Here is a 21334-nt window from a genome sequence, read left to right on the forward strand (position 1 = left end):
GAATCTGAAAAAGACGGAGCCTATTTGGAGGGACGGCTCTCTCCTCCAATGGCTGGCTTCCGTTTAGGAAGCCAGCCAATGGAGGAGAAGCAAAAAGAGAGGCGGGCTAAATAGCCACTCTAGAAAACATTAAATCTCCGACTTCCGGTTCTGCCTTCGGCAGACCGGTAGTCCTCGACCTAAAAAGGGAGCGAGCAGTCAGGCGGCAAAAGCGGCAACGGAGGTTCAACCCACGGGGGGCTGCGTGGCGGATGGGGGGAGCGACCTGCCTGGTGACAGGGTCAAACAGTGGAGTACGCTCCTTCTCGCAATTGGCAGCCAAGGCATGGAACAACCTTCCTCTGCACCTCAGGACCGCACTCAAGACCTGGATGTTCAAATGAACAACCCACCACATAGCAGCCAAAATCTTCAGCACATCGAGACCCATGGGAGTGATTTGCCACGCTTCACAAATGTTGATTGATTGTAGTGGCAGAAGTAGACATTCTGAGAGCCGCTTAGCTGTTCCACTAGTCAATGAAAATGTTGACTCAACTTTTTCTGCTCTTGTTGCATGTAACTTAGCTGATCCCAAAGTACTCATTGTTATGTCACATAATAATACTTTTCATCCGATATAAGTTGGCATGTACATTAAGCAAAAGCACTCTCTGCGTTATAGCTTTTTTCAAACCTATTGTAGAGGGCATTATCACTGAGATAAATGCCTGTGTCCTTGTTATGCTTTTATGGCTTAAGAGCATAACTCACGTTCAGTGGGTGAAAAGTGAAGTTGTGTGAAATTGGCCTAATTTGCATTCGCGTAATTATATGAAATAAAAAATGCACAAAAATGACACAAAATGATGTGAAATGCGAAACTTGGATTTAGCTCTATACTTCAGTGAAAAATGCATCTTCATGTTCATTATAGACACAGTATGCATTTTGCGCAAAAAATGCACAAAAATCACATGTGCCATGAGCAACAGCTGCTTGTGATCTAGGTGTTCTAGTTGTAACTGTGCTAGAATTTTGCCACAAATGTGGTGTAAGTGAGCAGTGGCCTATTTCAGAAATGTTGCATTACAAGCGTAACGTGACATTTTGGAGGTTACGCTGGCGTAATAGTCATTTCGCTGGTGCCTAATGAAAAGAGAATGTGCGGGGAAAGACACAGTGAACCCCGTCCTCGTTAGGAAGCTCCGGAAAGAGATATTGCAAGCAGTCAGCTCTGAAAAAGGTACTTCCTAACGGCATGGTAATCTCATCCCTTGCTTGCTTTCCAGCGGGCATCGAATTTACCAAGCATCAGTACAAAAATATTGTTTACGCAACTCTTGCTGAATGAAGTTATAATGCCCTTGCATCACAAGCAGAAACAGAGACCTGTTGTTCCTTGCGGTGATGACAGCCAAGCAGTCTGTCCTCTGTTTTCGGTACAAGAAATAATAGAGTTACAGCGGACCAGAAGGAATTATTTTTCACCGATGTTTTTTTATATTTTAACATTCTGAGCTAGATCCCTTGATCAATTGTCTAGACATGCTTTGAAGGAACGTCTTTGAACCTGGAAACAAATGATCAAGATCATGTTTGTATAATCACACGTTTAATGCGAACCTGGTCCAAGGACATTAGAACACTGTGCAACAGAACCAGACAATGTCACACATTTTTATAGGTGCAGGGAGATTAGGAGATTTGCCCAGAATCAAAGGATGTGGATTTGAAGGCGGGATTCGGACCTGGTTCCTTATGTTTCAAAGTCAGCAGCTCTCACCATTAGACCACATTTACTAGTCCAAAAATATTTCTGGCCCACATAACTGTAAACATTCATTTAGCTGGTAAAAATTATGGGACATCCTCAATTCACTCTTGTGTTTCTTTTTTTTTTAATAATAAAGAAGCCACACAAACTTCATCGTTTGAACCCACACTTCCGTACAATTTTCTTGAATTCGCTTCCTGGTCTTTCATGTACCTTTAACTAAATTATAACTTTAGCACCAGGATTCCGTCACAAGTAAATGCGTGCTTTATAAATGAAGACAATATATACAAGTAAATGAATTGGGCAAGTTTATCATCTTGATGATATCTGGTAATAAATTCCTTTATAATATATGCGTGACCCCATTTCTGCAATTTGCTCTTCCTGGTCCCAATACCTACTTACGTCTTTGCGGTCTATTTGCAATTCTTAAGATACACTCACAAAACAAATATTCACTGCATGTTAAGCCCCTCCCACTCTCAGACAGACATATAAATAAACTCCTCTCCCACACAATAATTCTTGTGTAGCAAGCAAAGCTTAAACACATCTTTGGAGTTGAATACAATGGAGTGTAGGGACTGCGATGAGTAAGAGTGAATCAATAAGTAATTTTACAGTAAGTAATCAAGGCACTACTCTCCATTCTCTTCTCTGTCCCAGTCCTTATACACACCATTGAGGATATACCAAATAGTACATATCTAACCTCTTTTTTCTAGTCGCATGGTACTGATAGTATACTCAATTCTCAACCAACCTTGATATAAAGGAAATGACAGACAATGACATCATGGAATCACTGTATTATTATTAATGATATTACTTGGGCAAAAAGGACAGTGGGCTAGAAAAGTGAAAGAGGAAGAACATGCTGCTGCCTAACATATCTCTGCAAACAAGGCCCCAAGAGCCTCCACCCAAAAATCAACTATATTGCAACTATGAAAAATTCAGGAAACTTTTAAAAACTTGGTTGTTCCGACAATCCTATGCCTAAACTGGATGATCGATGCTTCCCTCTGCTAGCCGTGGCAAAAGACCTTATGGTGAACGTGTGCTCTATAACAGAACATACCTCCCCTGGAGCTGTGCAGGAACTTCAACCTTCACTAAGGAGTATGTTAACACAACGAGGTGCCAACTGGCTCTCAGAGTGGGCAACCTCCTCAACCCATCAAGATGAATCTGAACTTGCAGGTTGACATCCAGAGGTTGAAGCTTGGGCTCAGCTTCCAAAGTAGGATCATGGAAGAAGAGGGAAGATATGTCTCCTGTTGCGTTTAGACAAAAGAATAGTCATTTGAAACAAATCCTTGACCTTTTTAAAGTGTTATCTGAATGGAAATGTCTGAGGTAAGGTGAAGTGGTGTTCAGAGATCCCAGCTCATTCACACATGTGGTAGAATGAAATCAAGAATACACATACGTTTAGAAACTTTGACGAAGCACCCATAGTAGGTTCAAATCTGAAACAGGACCAGAAACAGATCTCATGCCGTAGAAGGAGCCTTGACAAATGGGAAATAGAAATTAAGTTCCCCATGGATGCCTTTGTAAGAGGTTTGGATTTGCCTGATGGTAAAAGAAGTATCTTAATAAAGGTTCAAGTGATGAGCCAGGCAGTGTGATTGACTCAGCAAAGCAGAGGGTGACCTAAGTCTGTAATAGGAAGAAAAATGTAAAACAATAGGGGCCACATGTATGATTGCTACATTTTGCGAGTTCTAATTGCAACTTTTTGCGACTCGCAATTAGGAAGTTGCAAAATGCGATGTACAACTTTGACACTATTTGTGATTCCCAGTGGGTCGTAAATGGACCTGCCTCATCAATATTCATGACGCAGGTCACAATTGCGACCCATTGGGAATGGGCAAAATCACAGGGATGGTGGCCTGCTGGGATCAGCAGACCACCGTGTCTGTAATTGCTTTTTTGATAAAACAATTCTTTTTTGTGTGTAATTCAGCCCTTTTTCCTTAAAGGAAAATGGGATGCATTTCAAAAACAAAAATTAAAAGTTTTCTTTTCATTTTTTAAGAGTAGGCAGTGGCCCATGGGACCACTGGCCGCTCTTTAAAAATGTTTGTGCCCACATTCCCTTTTACAAATGGGTTACCACCAACTTGAAGTTGGTGGTAAACTGCTAATGTTTTGCAACCACATTCCGGTCGCAAAACATTCATACATCCCCTGCAACTTGCTATTAGGAAGGGATGCCCTTCCCATGCTCCCTCCTATTACCAACTTGCAAACCCTTTTTTGCGATTCGCAATAGGTTACCAACTCGCAGAATAGGGTTAGTACACACCAAAAGGCTATTTAGTGGTTGCAAACAGCCCAATTCTCTGTTTTTGACTTCTAAAACGTTTTGTAAATGTAGCCTTAGGTCCCTTCAAGGGACTTTCTTTAGGATTCTCCCACCATGACAATGGATGTGTATGAGATATAATGCCTCAGTGCTCAAAAACTCAAAAAAAAGGATGTGGTCTGGCAGTGATTCTCCATCAATAGAAATGGCACAGTCCTGATAGAACACACTTCCACAAGGAACAGATGTTTAACTAAAACGCTTAGAATAATTTAATATAGCATGACTCTACTTTATTCTCTAACCTCATGCCAAAAGAAGTGGTTGGTGCAAAAAGTAAGCCAGATCTGTATAGACAGCTAAACCAAAGTCTAACAAATTCAGGAAATGCTGCCCAGTGGTTGCTGGGGATTGCATAGTCCCTTTGGTTCAAACTCGATGAGAGAGGACATGCAGGGGCATAACACAGGCCCCCGCATCCCCCGCGGTGCGGGAGGCCCCGAGCTGCAGGGGGCCTCTCAGCACAGAATCCAGGCCTGAGTGCTCTGAATTGAATCCAGAGTGGGGGCCCCTCCATGTACATTGCAGGGGAGGCCCTCAAACTTTCGTTACGCCACTGAGGACATGAAGGGCCTGGTGGATTCACTATTTAAAAGTGAAGTCCCTGAGAGATTAGATAAGTGGTTACGGCCATATATTCAGTCAGTTACAGAACACTCCCAAGTATATTGCTAGCATTTGGCCATGTGGAAACCATCCATGGGGAAAATGTCAACCGACCCATTGGGACTTTTAAATATTGAATCCTAAAGCCACATTGCTGTTTTCCGTACACTCACTGCTGGTCCTTGGATCTAGATCTATGCCACTGCAGCTTAAAGACTGCTCTTGCATCAACACTGTCAGGTTCATGTCATGACTGAAATACTAAAGATCCATAAATAAATAATAGTGCTAGAGAAACACAGCAGGCCTTATTACAAGTATAGCGGTCCAACCACCTGAACACTGCAGCCGCCAGGAGAGCCCACTGCCAGCGGTCTTCTGACCACCATTTCACGGGTTTACTGCGGTGCCCGCAGTGTGGCTGCGGAGATTTAGCAGTGGTGGTGATAACGTTTTTATATGTATCGATGCCTGTGTGAGCATTTTGACTGCATATGTGTTGAATGCAGACGTATGCATGATTCATGTGGAAAAATACCACTTATCCATTGCCGGAGTCGGGCCCATATGTGGGCAGTCCAGGCAATGGGTCTATGGAACAAAAAGGACTCACCTGTAGATCGCCACAAAGAGGGTCGTAATTCCCAGGGTGAACATGCTGCTGTGAAGGGGGAACCTGAAGAAAGGGATCCACATTGAACTCTGACCGAAAGAACAGGAAAGGGGTTAGTATGCACCGCAAATCCTTAGTTTCCGTCAACTTGAAGCTGGCGGTCTACCGCCATGGTCAACTAGTGGGAAAGCCAACTTGTAATATGGACAGCAGTGAAACGCTCCCTTACCGCCCTATGGTAGCTTCTTTTTCCTGACCGTGACCCCGTGGTTCAGCCACGGTCTTTCCAAATGCATTTTGCACAACTCTTAATACGGCCGGTCGGACTACCAAACTCGTAGCATTCGGACTGGGAGCGCAAGCACCACAGTCCACAGACCGCCAAACTCGTAATAAGGCCCTTAACTTCATTATTTGTACGTTAATCATCATAACAATATTTAGCTTGTCATACAGTTCCACCCAGACTAAAAATTCAAGTAAGATCACTGGTTAAATGTTGCAGTGATCTAATGTGGATCTTGAGTATTTTTGTACGTAAATAAGCATATTAAAATGGACCATTATACTGTTATGAGGATTTGCTACATCCTTTTTAAAAATATATCCTGTATGAAATTACCTTATGGTTTTCTGCTATTTGCTTAGAGGAACCATCTAAGACTGTCTTATAAGAATACTAGCATAGAGTCCTGTTCACAGAGAGATTTATTTTTTTGTTGAAAAAAGTCATACAAATTCAATTTTAATAATATATGAATCATTAGGAAAAATCCATACAGCATTTCAAGCCAGTGTAGCTTTAAAACAGCATGGCCTTTTCTGATTGTCTTTAAGGTATACAAAGTGATCCAAGAGACACTGTGGGTTTCTTAAGCTATTCATGATGGAAGCCCTGTTTTTATGTTCATGGAGGGGTTGTATAGATGAATATCATATACAAAAATATTGTGCGACGTCAATATTGTGCCTTAAATTTCGTTTTGAAAAATAGTGTCCCAGTGGGTGTTGATTTTCTATTATTAATTCCAAGGGTGATATTTTAATAGATGATATTTATAACCCAGTATTTGCATCAGGCGATATTCTGACAACAGTGTTCTGGTAGCATATCTCATGAACAAACCATATCTGGTCTACCATAGGCATTTTTCTTTTCTCTTCCTCTGGTAAAGCAGAAGGTAGACGACACGTTGGACAGTGGTCTTTTTTTAGTCCAAGTCTACCACGTGACTGGGCTTGCACATGCCAAGGCCTTGAGGCCGTCCTTGCTTGTTATGTGAAGTTCCCGTCCAATGATTGTCAGGCTGAGCAGCAGATGTCCATGCTGCCCTGGTACAGGATTGTCCCAACTAATGGAGGTCATTCTGTCCCGTAGGCATTCAAAGCCTTCATACACCATTTCATCACTTTTTATATCTAAAAATGCGCATTTTGATTTCTTGCTGCGAGTCACTTCATTCAATTGTATGTGTGAATTCCCTGTACATTTACATCTATTGTTGATGCAAAAATGTGAAGCTCTTCTTTGCTGAAAGATGAAAAGAACAAAAAAATATCAGTGCTTGGTAAATTGGAAAGAAGGAAGGACTGCTTATGTTGTTGAGTCGTGTTGCATTGCTACATTTATAATTAAAGTATAATAGATGAAGACATTTTAGAGCACCCAAAGAGCCAGTGCAATATCTAAAGTGTTATTAAAGTGTCTTTTGCAGTATCTAAGGTTTACACTAATGCACTGAGAAAATGCCTGTTAACTAAAATACTTGAAGTGTGTGGCAGGAGAGATTGGATTTACCATCTTCTATTTTTGTCTTCTGCCATAGAATCAATATAACCATGCTGACTTTAGTAAATTATTTATGTCTTTCTACAACTGGCAACACATAGATTTTCATGCCCACCTCAATGTTTCTGCATCTTCCTAATTGCAGCTTTTTAATGTAATTGGTGACAACGGGGGTCAGAAGAGTCGACACTATATCAAGACAACTGTGATATATAGATGATACATTTATTTTCCTTAAAGTTTGTTTTAGAGGTTAACATTGTTGAGTGTTTACCATGGCACCTTGGATTGTCATCTACATGTATTGCAAATATCCGAGTGTTGCAACAGAGAAGTTCAATGTCATTTGAATGTATTTCTGAAGTCTTTGTTATTGTTATTCTTTCTATGTATGTGGATATAATAAACCATATGTACACTGATTTATAAAAAGTAAACAGTCACACCAAAAACAAGCCTGTCTTCACTCGACTGGCCCCAGGCCCAAATACTTTATCAAGGGCTGCAGGATGTATTAGGTATGTCCCAGAGGATATTTTATCTCTTAGATCACAGTTGAAATTAGGATCAAAGCTGGACCCTTACGTTCAAAACTTAAAACACTTTAGCCCTCCAACAAATCCTATCTATTTTTTTCAACATAGAGGTATGTAAGCCTGTTAAAGCACTAAATCAAGAATGGAAATTTGGTTGTCGATATTGGATTTTACTGAAGATCTATCATAGCTTTCTTTTCTTTCTTTTATAACTAATCCTGGCTAATGGCACTCTAATTGTCAAGGATATTCCATGATTGCTATAGCATTTTATGTTCGGATTGCAGGACTAGAACATGGAAGGTGTGGCGGTAAGAGCTCAGCAGAGATTTTAAACAAAACGCAAAATTGCTCTATTGTTAGTGAAAGAGATTTTTGAAGATCTTCTACCTATTGTGTTACTTCCTACCGATTCACCAACCATAAAATGCAAATTCAGATTATACACCGTTTTTTAATTGGCAAGATTTACTTTAGGTTCAATCAAACTACTGATAAAACAGTAGAATTCCTGAAGGGAAGTTTTACTCTATGTTTTGAGCTAAGATGGGGTTTGGCTGATGGCTTGGACCCTACAGTTTCCTTAAAATGTCTAAATGAATATGTCATCAATTGTTTTAATGAAGTTACCGTCCCATGGATCTTGAATGAGAAAATAGATATTGTTCACCATGCGTACCATTGGCTTACCACTGATCTTGGTGTTTGTAAGATGGAAATCCACCAACCAGAGCACCTATGGAAGTCAAGTCACCAGCACAGTCACATTGATAATGAGAATTCGGTCATCCTAGCATGCCTATTAGGCACGTGGGTCAATATAGATATATATATATTTTTTTTTGGGGGGGGGGGGTTATAAAGCGCGAACTAGACCCAAAGGTATCGGAGCGCTTTACATGAGCACCAGTTGCATTACGGACAAACACATTCATTTTTGGGGGGGGGGGCATGGGAAGATAGAGTGATTTGCCCAGAATCACAGTATGTTGAGCGTCCCTGCCGAGACTCGAACCTGGTTCCCCAGCTTTGAGGTTGACCGTTCTAGTGGTTAGCCCACATCCTCTAACCACGATTCTCTACGGACTGATTCTAATACTCAAATGAACAATATTTTAGTGGCATAATTACTAATGCAATTAATGCACAAGAGGAGCTAGCAAATAAACACTTTTTCATCATCGAAGATATTTAAATAGATATTTTACAGAAAATAGTGAATATGGTACTCAGTGCCCTTGGTTATTACACAGTTGTAAAGCAATAATCGTGACTGTTGGTGTGTTTATAGACAAAACAAACACGGGGAGTTTAGATAGAAACCTAGGTACACAGTTGGTAATACATTGCTCAGTTCTTACTTATCAACAGAAAACCTACTAAGTTTGCTAAAGTGTTGATGACGTTTCAGCCTTATGCTTTATTTAAAAGGTCCACACCAGGTCAAAACCCAGTAAGGGTACCTAGGTACTCTAGAATACAAAATTGAAAAAAACAATTATATCATTTAAACTGATTCTGATTAACCAGAAAGCTAGGATATTTGTTGTGGATGGCTCAATTAACAATCAGCATGGATTTCAACAAAATTATTTTCTAAACTGACAACTAGCGCAGTGCAGTCACTGTTGACAACATATTATTTTCTGGATCAGCAGCCAAGTAAGGAGACTTATCACAGCATTCCGAATAAAATGTGTAAGTCCTAAGAGCTCTTAGAGACAATGTCATGTGATGGAGAAATGTTATGTTATCGTAATTTATATAGCGCACGATTACCAAACAGGTGTCCTGGCGCTGAAATGTGAGAAAGCTTGTTTCCAACTAAGCTTCTTATGCAGTATCAAGATTTTTCATCCTAATCCACAGCTTATTTTCCATGATACATGTACTCATTCTCCAACCTTATCAGGCCAATGCCCTACTCACTGGCCTTTCTGGCACTACCATCACACCCTGAAGGCCGTCTTCTGTGCAATTACATGTGTGATCGGCTAATGCAAGTTCTAAGACATCATCTACGATCTGCACTGGCTCCACTTGTACACTTTCAATCCTGATCACTGTGCATCATCAACAAGGCCAACAACACCAATAAATCAGACTATCTAACTGAAAAGCATTCCTTTACTCAGTGCACCAGTGGCACAAACATAGTAGAGCTATAGATTGTCAAGGCTAAGGACAAGAAAAAGACAGGCCTTCTACTTCAGAGCTCCAGCGTCTGAAACAATGTCCTACTTCAACTAAGATAACGCTAAGCACAATATAAGAACGAAGGTAAAACCCTCTCTCGCACCACCTGACCCTTGGTCTTTGTATACGCAAATCTGTATATCTGCATGTATCTGTGTGAATGCTTCTGACATTCAATAACCACCACCAACAGACCTTATAAATTGTTTACACTACAAAAACTAAAACTTGGCCAAAGGTCTCTTTTTAGATCATTTAACATCACTGTATCCTAATAAAATACCTATTCGTAAATAAACTTTTTAAATACCCCACCACCCACAGCAGTGGATAGTTTCTGTGTTGACTATGTAAATGATTCCCACCGCCAAACTATTGATTCAGGTACGTGCATTTATATGTCAATAGTATCAGTGCCGTCCCACATCATTAGACCCCAAAACATGAACAGGAGGGTATTGTCTCAGTGGTCTTAGGGGGCTGAGAGAAAACAGGACTGGGATAATGTCATGTTTATTAGGTAATGCAATAGTGATGTGTGCAATGAAAGAGGTTCCATTCATGTTATTAAGGTTGAGAGTGATTTACAGAATTGATAGACCTGGCTGCGGGGGGGGGGGGGTAATATTGTAGGAATTTGGGTACTAAATTGATGTTGTAAAGTGTAAGGAAGGAGCAAGATCCCACTAAAGTGCTTGGATATTTTTCTGAATGACAAGAACAATAATCCATTGAAATCAGTAGGAATGTTGATATATAAATTATGGGATCTTCAACTGAAGACAGTTGCTATAATAATGCATTAAATATGGAAAGGTAAATGCAGACCATGTTTGCTAATTGTGTTGGGAGTGAGAATAATCTCATCCTAAACATTTGAACTGATGATATTGAAAAGCACAAGCCTCAACTACAGTTGGAGTAAACCTGGACGCAAAAAACACGTCTAAGCCACAACTTGAATCCCTACGAGGGAAGGCGACTATGATCCATCTGGCCATCAAATCATTAAAGGCCAAACTTCCTGACCTAACACTTCAACCTCTCCTTCAAATACTACGCGCAAAATTACAGCCGACCCTCACTTACGGAAGCGAATCCCTACATGGGAAGGGCGCCACTCTATTGGATATAGTTACGGCTAAAGCATACAGGGCCATCTTCAATCTCCCTCAATGCGTTTCTCCTGCTCAGATCCGGTTGGAATTTGGTATAATCAAACAGACAATAGGAAGGCGGAGTGCGTATGTAGGGACTTGGCACAAGATTCGCACTGCTGAGACTGGCACCTTAAGCTCCAATGTATGGGGGGAGCTATTTAGACATCAAAAATCTTTGGCCAGAGACTATCTACTCGAATCACTTCAAGTCTTGGGCCTGATTTACTTAGGGGAAACTTCAACTGATCATCTTTCCTTTAAGAAAATCGTAAAGAAATCGGCACAAATCATTTCAGCAATTGAAGACAAGAATGATCTAGCGAAAAGAGCCCATGGCTGGACAACGCTGGGTGATTATGGGCCAGTACAACCACAAGCATACCTCAGTACTGGCATGAAAATAAAAACTAAAGAAAGATTTCTGAAATTATGAGGAAGAACTCCTTAGAGCAGTGTCGACTGTGGAAAACTGGCAAGGAGGACATTGTCCACGTAATCTGCATCTGCACCAAACTAAATGATTTAAGGCGTCATCTACTAAGTCCATTCTTCAACCAGCATGGCGTGCGGACTTGCAGACAAGCTGTAAAACTGTGTTTTAACCCGAAGCACATTAAACTGAATTGCCAGGTTATAAAGTTCTTTGATCTAACGGGAAAAAGACTCAAGAGACTTGATGACAACTAAAAAACCTTTCTAACTGATCTTAGATAATCTTTTAAAGTAATGTATTAATGAGTTTTTAAACATTTTTTTCTCTCTTTTGATGTTTTACAGTATTTGTAAAGATTTTAATTAATCATGTACAAATAAACAATTATCTTATCTTATCTATTCACAGTTGGATATAATAATATTGGGGTTGAAACATTAGATGGTTTGGGGAATGGAAGGAACTCCATCAGTTAGGATTATTTGGACATGGCTAATGTTGCTTTGAATAAGCCAGACTTCACTTCATTTCTGGTTTCTAACAGCTCTTTGAATATGTACAAATCATTCAGTATCTAGGTGCCTTCGGATATTAGAGATATAGAGAGACTTTATCTGCAAGAAAAAGATTCTTTCTTCAAGGGACTTTGATTCACTCTCAGTTGCTGAACTGGACTGGGTGTGAAAATGTTTTTTGTATACTCTGCTTCTAGAAGTACAAACCTCTGATTCCGTTTTTATACTTTCAGACCAGATGTAATCAATTTCAGCAAACTGACCAAATCCAATGTGACATATAACCTCCAGCAAGCTTTCAACACTGCTGAACAACACCTAGGCCTTACCAAACTGCTGGATCCTGAAGGTGATTTCCAATGTCTTTCCTATTGTTTTATTTTATATCTGTTCATCCTACTCACACAATGATTTTGTTGCTCTGATGACCTCCAGCCCTAAAAACTGCCTGTCTACTCATTTACATACACCACCTTCCAGAACCCATGGAATTTTCATGAGAGATTCTCACCGAAGCTGTGATTCCGGGTTGTACATAGTGTCCTCAGTAAAACTGGGTGTGATTTTATCATTTCTCTCCCGATATCACCCAGTGCTGTGTGCTTACGATGAAACCCCCATGGAAAAGAGAATTACTGTGTAGGACTGATTTTTCAAGTCATAACACCACTCAGAAGTCCCTATTCCATGTGGTTTTATTACATATATTTACCACCTGCTCTGAGTAGGTGGTAAACGTATGTGGAGGCTGGTGCATGGAGTGGGAAGTGAGGGAGAGATGATCCTACTTCAATATAATTTCATTGCACCTATTCATCGAATTATTTAAATAAAGCGCCAAAATTGTTTACAATGAGAAGCTAATTTGCACTTTAAGACCTGTACGTGAAGATCTACTCAGAGGGGTTAACAAAGTTGATCAGTGTACTATAGTGACTAATTGCATAAATTGGAACCCAGCATTTTAAGAATTTTAAAATGTTTTTTATAACTGTAATTTGAAAGCATTTTTATGTGTTTAAGTGATTTTTAAAAAAAGTTTTATTTACAAAAGGTGTTGTCTTTTTATGAGCATATATTGTATGATTTTAATTAATCAAACAATAAAAAACGTATTACATACCTCCAAATGCAAACTCTGAACCTCACGTACGCTGGAATCCCAACCACATTTCAAGCATAGCAGCTTTTTGCTCTGCCATCGAGATACAGCATAAATCCCTTTGAGTGCTGTTTGTTTTGTGGTTGATACAAGCACTGCTTCTGGCTCGGCTCAACGGTGCCACTGTCTGCCAGAGCTTTCATCACTTCTTTTCTGAATGATGTGCACACAGTGAGCTTCAGAGGATTATACATCTCTTACCTCTCCCTATCACCTGTTGGACATAGCATCCTGTCTTTTAGGAACTGCTGTTGTTGCACTACGTCACTTGCATTGTTTTTATTATAGACTGGGACTATGGTGAACTCAAAAGCTGTGTTTGAAATAAGACTAGCCACACTAAAAGCAACATATTGTGCATGTTGAAATATGGCCTGGCAGTTCTGGCTGGACTGCTCCGATGGGGAGCAGAGTCAAGACTGATTTGCATATGGCTGGGTCCAAACTGGGATGGCATGTTGAGCAAAAGAACGATGAATTTAACCGAGATATCTTGACTGAGGGTGAGTGTTTGAAACATTTCAGCTCTCCATCCATCATCTTGTTGTGTTTGCTATGTTCACCCTAAGTGGCCAAGGGTATGCCCAGACTTGGTTCCCTTGCTCGCTGTGCCACTGGATTGAAGCTAGTCTAGCTGATGAGGGGTGATACCCCGAAACCGGTCCCAGGATTCTTCTTTCTGGTCAAGGGAGGACTTGCCCTGGCAGTTCAGGCTAGACTGTTCCCATGGGGACCAGGGTCAAGACTGATTTGCACATGGCTGGGTCCAAACTGAGGTGCTATGGTGCGCAAAATAACGATGGATTTAATCCAGATCTCTTGACTGGGGGTGAGTGTTTGAAAAGTTTCAGCAACCCATCCATAATCTTGTGTTTTATATTCTAGTTCCCCAGACACAGAGGGAGTTTTTTCAGGAAAATTCCCGCTATCTGGCACAGGGAGTCTTGGATCACTTCCCTGTATGTAAGAGATTTGTGCTATCTAGGCAAAAGAGAAGGGGGCAGAATGCTAGACCAGTGGGAATTAACAAACTGGAGAACCACAAGACATCTTACTGAATCCACTGAACAGTATTGTGATGAGAACATAGGTTCAATATACTCCCCTTTAACCACTATGGAAGGCATATAAGACCATTGCTAGGGGAGCATGATTTTCCACACCACAGGGAAAAAAAGGGAGATGCTTTGAGAGGTAAGGGACTCGGAAACTAAGCTAATACAAACAGAAACAGATTATATATTGTCCCCGTGCCCCACACTATCACATCACCTGTCTCTATCACGAGAAGATTATAGGAAGTTGATCAAGCAGATGCATGGCACTTACGAAATGCCGCACATAGCCACTATAAGCCATATGTGTAATGTTATCCATACAAAAGTAAAAGACTGTCACTGTAGACTGACTGATACATTTCAAATTTGCTAAAGTCATCAACAATACAGGCTATTCGGGATAGCTAAGAAAACAGGTATGTTGCTGGGTTGGCTAGCTCAACGAGAGGAGGGTCAGAGATGGGTCAGAGGGGTCATCGGGACGGATGGGGAAATGAAGACTTACACCTGGGTGACTGCCAATGCTTTAAAATGTTGTTGGGCACACTATACCAATCCCAGTATCAAGGGACTAAGGAAGACTTACGGAACTTTGTGGGGGATCTCCTAATTCCAGCCCTGGACATGGGTGATTGAATTACTTGAGGTCGTAAAGGTGTGGAGAAGGTGCTGGAAGTTTTAGCCCTGATAGAGAGTGGGAGGACCTTGGAACCTAACAGATTCCTCACTCGAATTCTTTTAGTGTGGTAAAGGGTGGGAGCACCCTTGAGATAGGTTGTACGTGGAAACGTGGGTGGCAGTTTACCGAGGAATGACGATTCTCCAATTATCATACAGAGAGAATCTTGATTTCATTAAAGACAACGGAGGCTGACATTATGCAATAACTTTTATTGCTGCCCAAGACATGCAGCCCTTTAAAGTGTAACAAGTACATCATAGATAAAACATTCCAAATAACAATAACAAAGCGCCATGGCAACCAACTATGTTCCTCTTGGAGCTGCGAAAGGATAGACAACTTCTTCCAAGATAAATGTCATCATGACTTCTTTACAAAGATGTAGAGTCTGGAATAGAAAAAAGGAATATTGGTAGAGACTATTTCCATAAATCCATATAAGTAACATTTTATATAAATTACCATTGATAAAACATCCACCAGGGAGTGGTGGGAGGGATAATGTCAGCCTCCGTTGTCTTTAATGAAATCAAGATTCTCTCTGTATGATAATTGGCGAATCGTCATTTCATTACAAGACCGCAGGCTACATTATGCAAGTTTAAAGCTCTGCAATGCTACGTTGCTTACATGTTCTACAGGTTTAAGATAAAATCTAAAAGTGGAAGCATTTGACCAATCTGCTGCTTTGAGGATATCTGAAAGGGAACCTCCTCCCCAGAAAACCTTACTGGCCATAGCCCCTCTGGAAGAATAAGTGCCAAATTTGGATAAGTCTATACCTGCTTCCAACATCGCCGTTCTAACCCATCTCAAGATAGTAGCAGAAGAGATTGCCTTGTAGGGTTTAACAAAAGAAATCAGTAGTTGATTTTCATTCATAGTTCTAAAAACACTCATTTTCTCTTCATACACTTTCATGCAACTTACCACACTAAGTTTGGGACAGTCCAAAAAGTACGGGTAGAAAATGTTTTCCGACATTGTTTTGGTCCTTTTCCATATCTCAAATAATACACCATCAGGTGAATAAATCCTATTAGAAATTTCTAATGCTTTAACGTCTGAAACTCGTCTAAAAGATATTAAGCAAAGTAGTGTAGCTAACTTAATGGAAAGTTGTTTCCTTGTAAGGAAAAGGTTATCAGGCCAGGATGTAAGGTCGAAGATAAGATTTACGTTCCATAATGAATCATATTTGGCTTTAAGAGGACGTTTCAGTCTTATTCCTTTCATCACTCTACAAACTAGGGGGTTAGTACTGATAGAGTAGTCATTTAACAAGGAATGCCCTGCAGAATCGCTGATCTGTAACAATTAAAGTTCTATAGGAAAGTCCTGATTTAAAAAGGTCTGCTAAGTAGTTTGCTACCTCTACAACAGGTGCGTCCACGGGATCCATACCCGTTCCATGCAACAACTATTTTTTCCAAGCACCGATGTATCTTCTCCTTGTTCCCGGAGCCCATGACTCATCCAATAGGTTTTTAGCCTCTCCTGAAAGGCCTGAGTATCTTCTTGAACCCCTGAAATCTTCCAGGCAAGAAGGTTCATCTTTTCTTCTAAGAGAAGAGGGTGTACCTCTCCATCTGGGCCCTGAAAGAGGTCCAAACTCCCTGGGATAAGGCGTGGAGTTTCTACTGCCAGTGCCATCACGCCTGGGAACCATATTTGAGAATTCCAAAAAAGGATTAATTAGAACAATGCGGAGGAGGAGCCAAGATGGCGACCGGGACGGCAGCGTAGATTCCCGGCTCCGTGAACCTCCGCATCCCGCACGGATATCCTGCAAGAGATCCTTATTCTGCGCTACGAGATCGTGTTCGTAAACGAAAGTGGCAACCGATCGTGTGACTCCGAGGTCTCTGACTGCCGTACAACCGGAGAAATCAGCGGTTGAACTTTGCGGCCCGTGCGGTCCCGAAGCCGGGACCTCGAGTGGACGCCTTGGCCGGGTGGCAGTTGAACAACAGCGGCCTGTGGTGACTGGGTGGAGTCGGTCCACCGAAGTGGAGCTCCCCTCGGCCTGCATTTTGCTGTGGCCGCTCCCCCCTGCTGAGCGTTGCGGACTGAGGACATGCCCGGGTGTGCAATTCTCGGATTCGGTGGCGTTTGCCCCTGCCTTTGACGGTGAGCTGCCCGGACGCCGTCCCTGGCTCGCCTTGATCCTTGCGGGCTGCTCCCGGCTTTTCGCGGGAGCTGGTCCGTGGCGGAGACGACTGTTGCCCGTGACCACGCAACGGCTGAATCTGTGCCTGCCCCAGGATCCCTGTCTTCAGCGACGTGGACCTTGAGGCGTTGTTCCCGGGGTCCTGGCCCCAATACGAGTCGGGCCTTCCCAGCGGCCATTTTGTCACGATGCGGCCTACCATCCTGTCCGCTGGGACGCAGCGAGACTGGGAGTGTGGCGGAGCGATCGGAGGGAGCTGCTCTGGGGTACGGCGACCTCCTGGAGGCCCTTGGTGCCCTTCATTACTCCTTGGCTCATGGCGCCGGGGTCCTGGGGGGGAAGCTAGATGGTGTGGTAACAGCGTTGGGACAGTGGCGGCATGCTGGTCCACGGGTACACAGTGGCTTTCCACACTGCACACAAGAGGAAGATGTTGCGGCCCCCCCCCGCGGTTAGTGTACAGCCGGACACTCCGGACAATATGCTATCGTGTGGTCGGCTAACTGTGGACTTGATCTGTTCCGGAGGTATTGGACCTGAGCGGAAGATGGTGGCCTTGTCCCGTGCGTGGTCTCCGGCGGCCCAGGGACAATTCCAGCAACGTGTGTCTCATTTGGCTGATTCAGCCTGTCTGGACCTTGTGTGCGGTGCAGATCCTGGGGCGGCACTGGAGAAGACGCCCCTCCATGAGGCGGTCTGTGCGGATGCTCAGAGACTTCCACCCCACCTGTGTGCGGCGCTTCCCGACTGTTTTTGGACACTCCTGTACCTTGGGACATCGGACATGGTGCTGGGTCGAGGGGCAGGCATGGGCAGAATCGCAAAAAGCGGTCAAGGCTGAGGCCGATCCTTCGGGGGTGGTCACCTAGTAGACAGGCGGACTCATGGTTGCGCGCTCTCGTGGTTATTCGCATAATTGGTGTATAATGCTCCCCATTCCCCCCCCCCCTTTTGTGATATGTTCGACTTGGTGCTGCTAATTGTTTGCTGGGGGGAGACTCCACCGTGCGGGAGGGAGAAGCCGGGGGTATGTTTTTAAGGCCCTCCTCCAGTTTATTATATTCTTTCCGCCCCCCCGTCTGGGGGGGCTCTTTCTCACTCTCTTTTTTCCCTGTCTCTTCTATATTTCGGGTCTAGTTCCAGGGCGACAGGCACACTGCTGGGGGGTGGGGCCATACTCATTCGCAGAGGTGCAGGGTGGGGGGATGGGGGAGGGGACTCTTTAGTCTTTATCTCTTTTTCCATGGCCTCCTCTTTCTTCTCTCTTTCTTTCTGCTTTCTTTTTCTGGGATCAGTGCGATACACCACCCTGATTGTGAATCGTTTGCTCTTCATGTGTGCCACAGTTTCCGGGGGGTTCGCTGGGCTTTAGGTACGGGGACCTGTAGGCGCAACTATCTTTGATATTTCTCCCCATCCGTACTTTCCCGCGCCTGCGCCATTGATTCAATGTATTGCCGCTTATTGTTTACGTCTCTTATCCTTGCCCCTTCTCGCTGTTGGGAAATTGTTTGGCACATGATCCTACTGTTTCGTCTTATCATAAAATGAAAAACCCTTTCTCTCCTGGTGTCCTACCTGCGCGGCTCATTGGCCGGACTATATTGGATTGAAGACTTTGCTCTCCGAGGTGCCGCCTGTGTTGACATTTGCTTTTATTATCCTGGTTACTTAGCGGCCGGCCCCCGGGGGGTTGTAGGCACATACGTGTAAATGATTGAAACATCAATAAAGGTTTTTCAAAAAAAAAAAAATTAGAACAATGCGGTAACGCTCCCTTCGAACTTTCAAGAGAACTCTCTGGATTAGTGCGAAAGGAGGGAAGGCATAACAATTCAGTATGTCCCAAGGTTGGAGAAGAGCGTCCACTGCAGTTGCTAGTGGGTCTGGCCTCCAACTGTAAAAAAGATTTATCTGAAAGGTCAGCCTGCTGGCAAAGAGATCTATCTCGAAGGGCCCCCATAGATCTTGAACTCTCTGGAAAACTGAAGGATTCAGTTTCCAGTCACTGGAGTCTCTTAGAAACCTTGAGTTCCAATCTGCCCTTGTGTTTAGATGGCCTGGGATGAATTCTGCCCTCAGAATTATTTTGTGATTCCAACAGAAATACCAAATCTTCTTGGCTAGATCTGCTAGAAGCTTTGACCTTGCTCCCCCTATTCGGTTGATGTTTTTCAGGGTAGACTTGAAGCTCATTAGTGCGTTCAGGCTGGCTAACATCTCCAAGCAATTTATGTGTAGGGTGAGTTCCTCCTGAGACCATTTCCCCCCAGTTTCTATTTTTCCTAGTCTGGCACCCCAGCCTAGGTTCCTCGCATCGGATTCCAGTGTGTGATTGGGAATGCTCCCGAATATTGCTTTCCCATTCCAACTGTCTAGGTTGTTGCACCACCATAGGAGATCCTCTCAAGCTTCCAGAGACAGGGGAACAATGTCCGAGTACCAAAGACCTTTCTTCAGTCCTGAAGATTTTAGTCTCTGTAAGGCCCTGAGGTGAAGGGGCCCTGGGGAAATTGCTTGAATGGATGAAGATAAGAGCCCTACTATCCGTGCTAGTTCCCTCAGGCTCACTGTGTCTTTGGACAAAACACAGGAAACTTCTTTCTTTATTTTTGATAATTTCTTCCAGGGAAGTTGTAATTGAGTTAGAGGTGTGTTCACCTGAAAACCTAGAAACTCCAGGTTTTGTGAAGGGGTCATAATGGATTTCTCTACATTGATAATGAAACCTAGACTCTAGGAGATCTACAGTCCATTTCATGTGAGTCAGTAATTCTTCCTGGCTTTAAGACATCAATAAGATATCGTCTAGGTTGATAATCAGACGTACTCCTCTTCTCCTTAAAGAGATGACCACTGGCCTCAGGACCTTGGTGAAGCACCAAGGAGCTGAGGATAGGCCGAAGGGGAGACAGCAAAACTGGTAGGTTGTATTCCTCAATACAAACCTTAGGTATTTCTGAGAATCTGGATCCATAGGGATTGTAAAATAGACATCCTCGAGGTCTAGTTTTATGAGCCAATCTCCCTCTTGGAGAATATCTCTTAGAAGATGTATACCCTCCATTTTGAAGTGTCTGTACACAAGGAAGGAGTTTAATTCCTTTAGATTTATTACGGGGCGCCAGCCCTTTTCTTTCTTTTTCACGAGAAAGATTGTGCTCACAAAGGCCGTACCAATGTTTGAAACAATAAGAATCGCCCCTTTGGCTAACATTTGACTCACTTCGGCATCTACTAGCGTGGATTGTTCTTGGTCTAGTGAAAGTTCTCTGGGTTGTTTTGTTTGATAAGGAGTAGTAATAAAATCTATTTTGAAACCTTTTACAGTCTCTAGGACCCAGGCATCGTTCGTTATGGGTGACCAATTGTGGCTGAAAAGAGAGAGCCTTCCCCCTACCTTTGGGGGGGAAGAACCAGGAGGAGAGCTCCTTACCTTGTTGTCCTTGATCTTGCAATCTTCCTCGATTGTTTCCGCCTCATGTTCGACTGTTGCGGCCCCTCTGGGGGAAAAAGAGGTTATTCCCCCGATAGTATCTTGAAAAACCGCATTGGTTTTGTTGGTAAAAGGACCTGTTATATCCACGCCTCGCAGCCGGTCCTGCCCTGACAGCCCTTCCAAAAACTCTTCCTCTGAACATGCGTCTCATGTTTGTTTGGGCTTTGTTAAAGGCGGAGAATGTAGAGACGTATTTACCAAGTGTCTTAATGAAGATCTCTCCAAAGAGTAGTCCATTCGAGTCTCCTTGAACATCTTTGTTCGCTAGATCTCCCAACTTGGGGTTCACGCACATTAATATTGCCCTTCGTCTTTCGGAGGTTAGATTGGCGTTAGCTTTTCTGAGTAGGCAAATGGCACGTTGGCTCCAACCTCGTAGGAGTTCAGTGTCAACCGGGATCCCATTCATTGAGGACTCCTCAGCTAGGTCCAAGATCCAGGCAAGGGGACCTAGTGTGTCTAATAGTTTGTCCTGGCACTGCTTCTTAAGGCAGCATTCCAGGCCCTTGCAAGGATCTCTACCGGTCTTGGATAGGAAAGTCAGAAGTTCAGGGTCAAGGTTGGGAGTCATGCCAGCCTTGTTATCCAAAAAGGATCTTGGATACTCAGATTTCATGAGATTGCGAGAATCTCTTTCGAGGGGTTTCCTTATTCAGGCCTTAATAAATTTAGATACATGATCTAAAAGGCCACCATACTGAACCTCTAGGATGGGTGATCTTGGAGGGGTTAAACATCTCAGACCAGGACGGGTCTTTAATAGTCAGAGTTGTTGCTAG

The 21334-nt window shown here is 42.9% G+C and overlaps 1 protein-coding gene across 1 annotated transcript in view; it reads left to right on the forward strand.

The window, feature by feature from the left end:
* SPTBN4 (spectrin beta, non-erythrocytic 4) overlaps positions 1 to 21334 on the forward strand; it is a 1597753-nt gene that overhangs the window by 290482 nt on the left and 1285937 nt on the right. The window contains exon 7 of the mRNA XM_085625377.1: positions 12218 to 12333. Within this exon, the coding sequence (XP_085481503.1) occupies positions 12218 to 12333 (116 nt within the window). The remainder of the gene's footprint in view (positions 1 to 12217; positions 12334 to 21334) is intronic.

Source organism: Triturus cristatus, chromosome 9 (assembly GCF_964204655.1).
Source record: "Triturus cristatus chromosome 9, aTriCri1.1, whole genome shotgun sequence".
Lineage (NCBI taxonomy): Eukaryota > Metazoa > Chordata > Amphibia > Caudata > Salamandridae > Triturus > Triturus cristatus.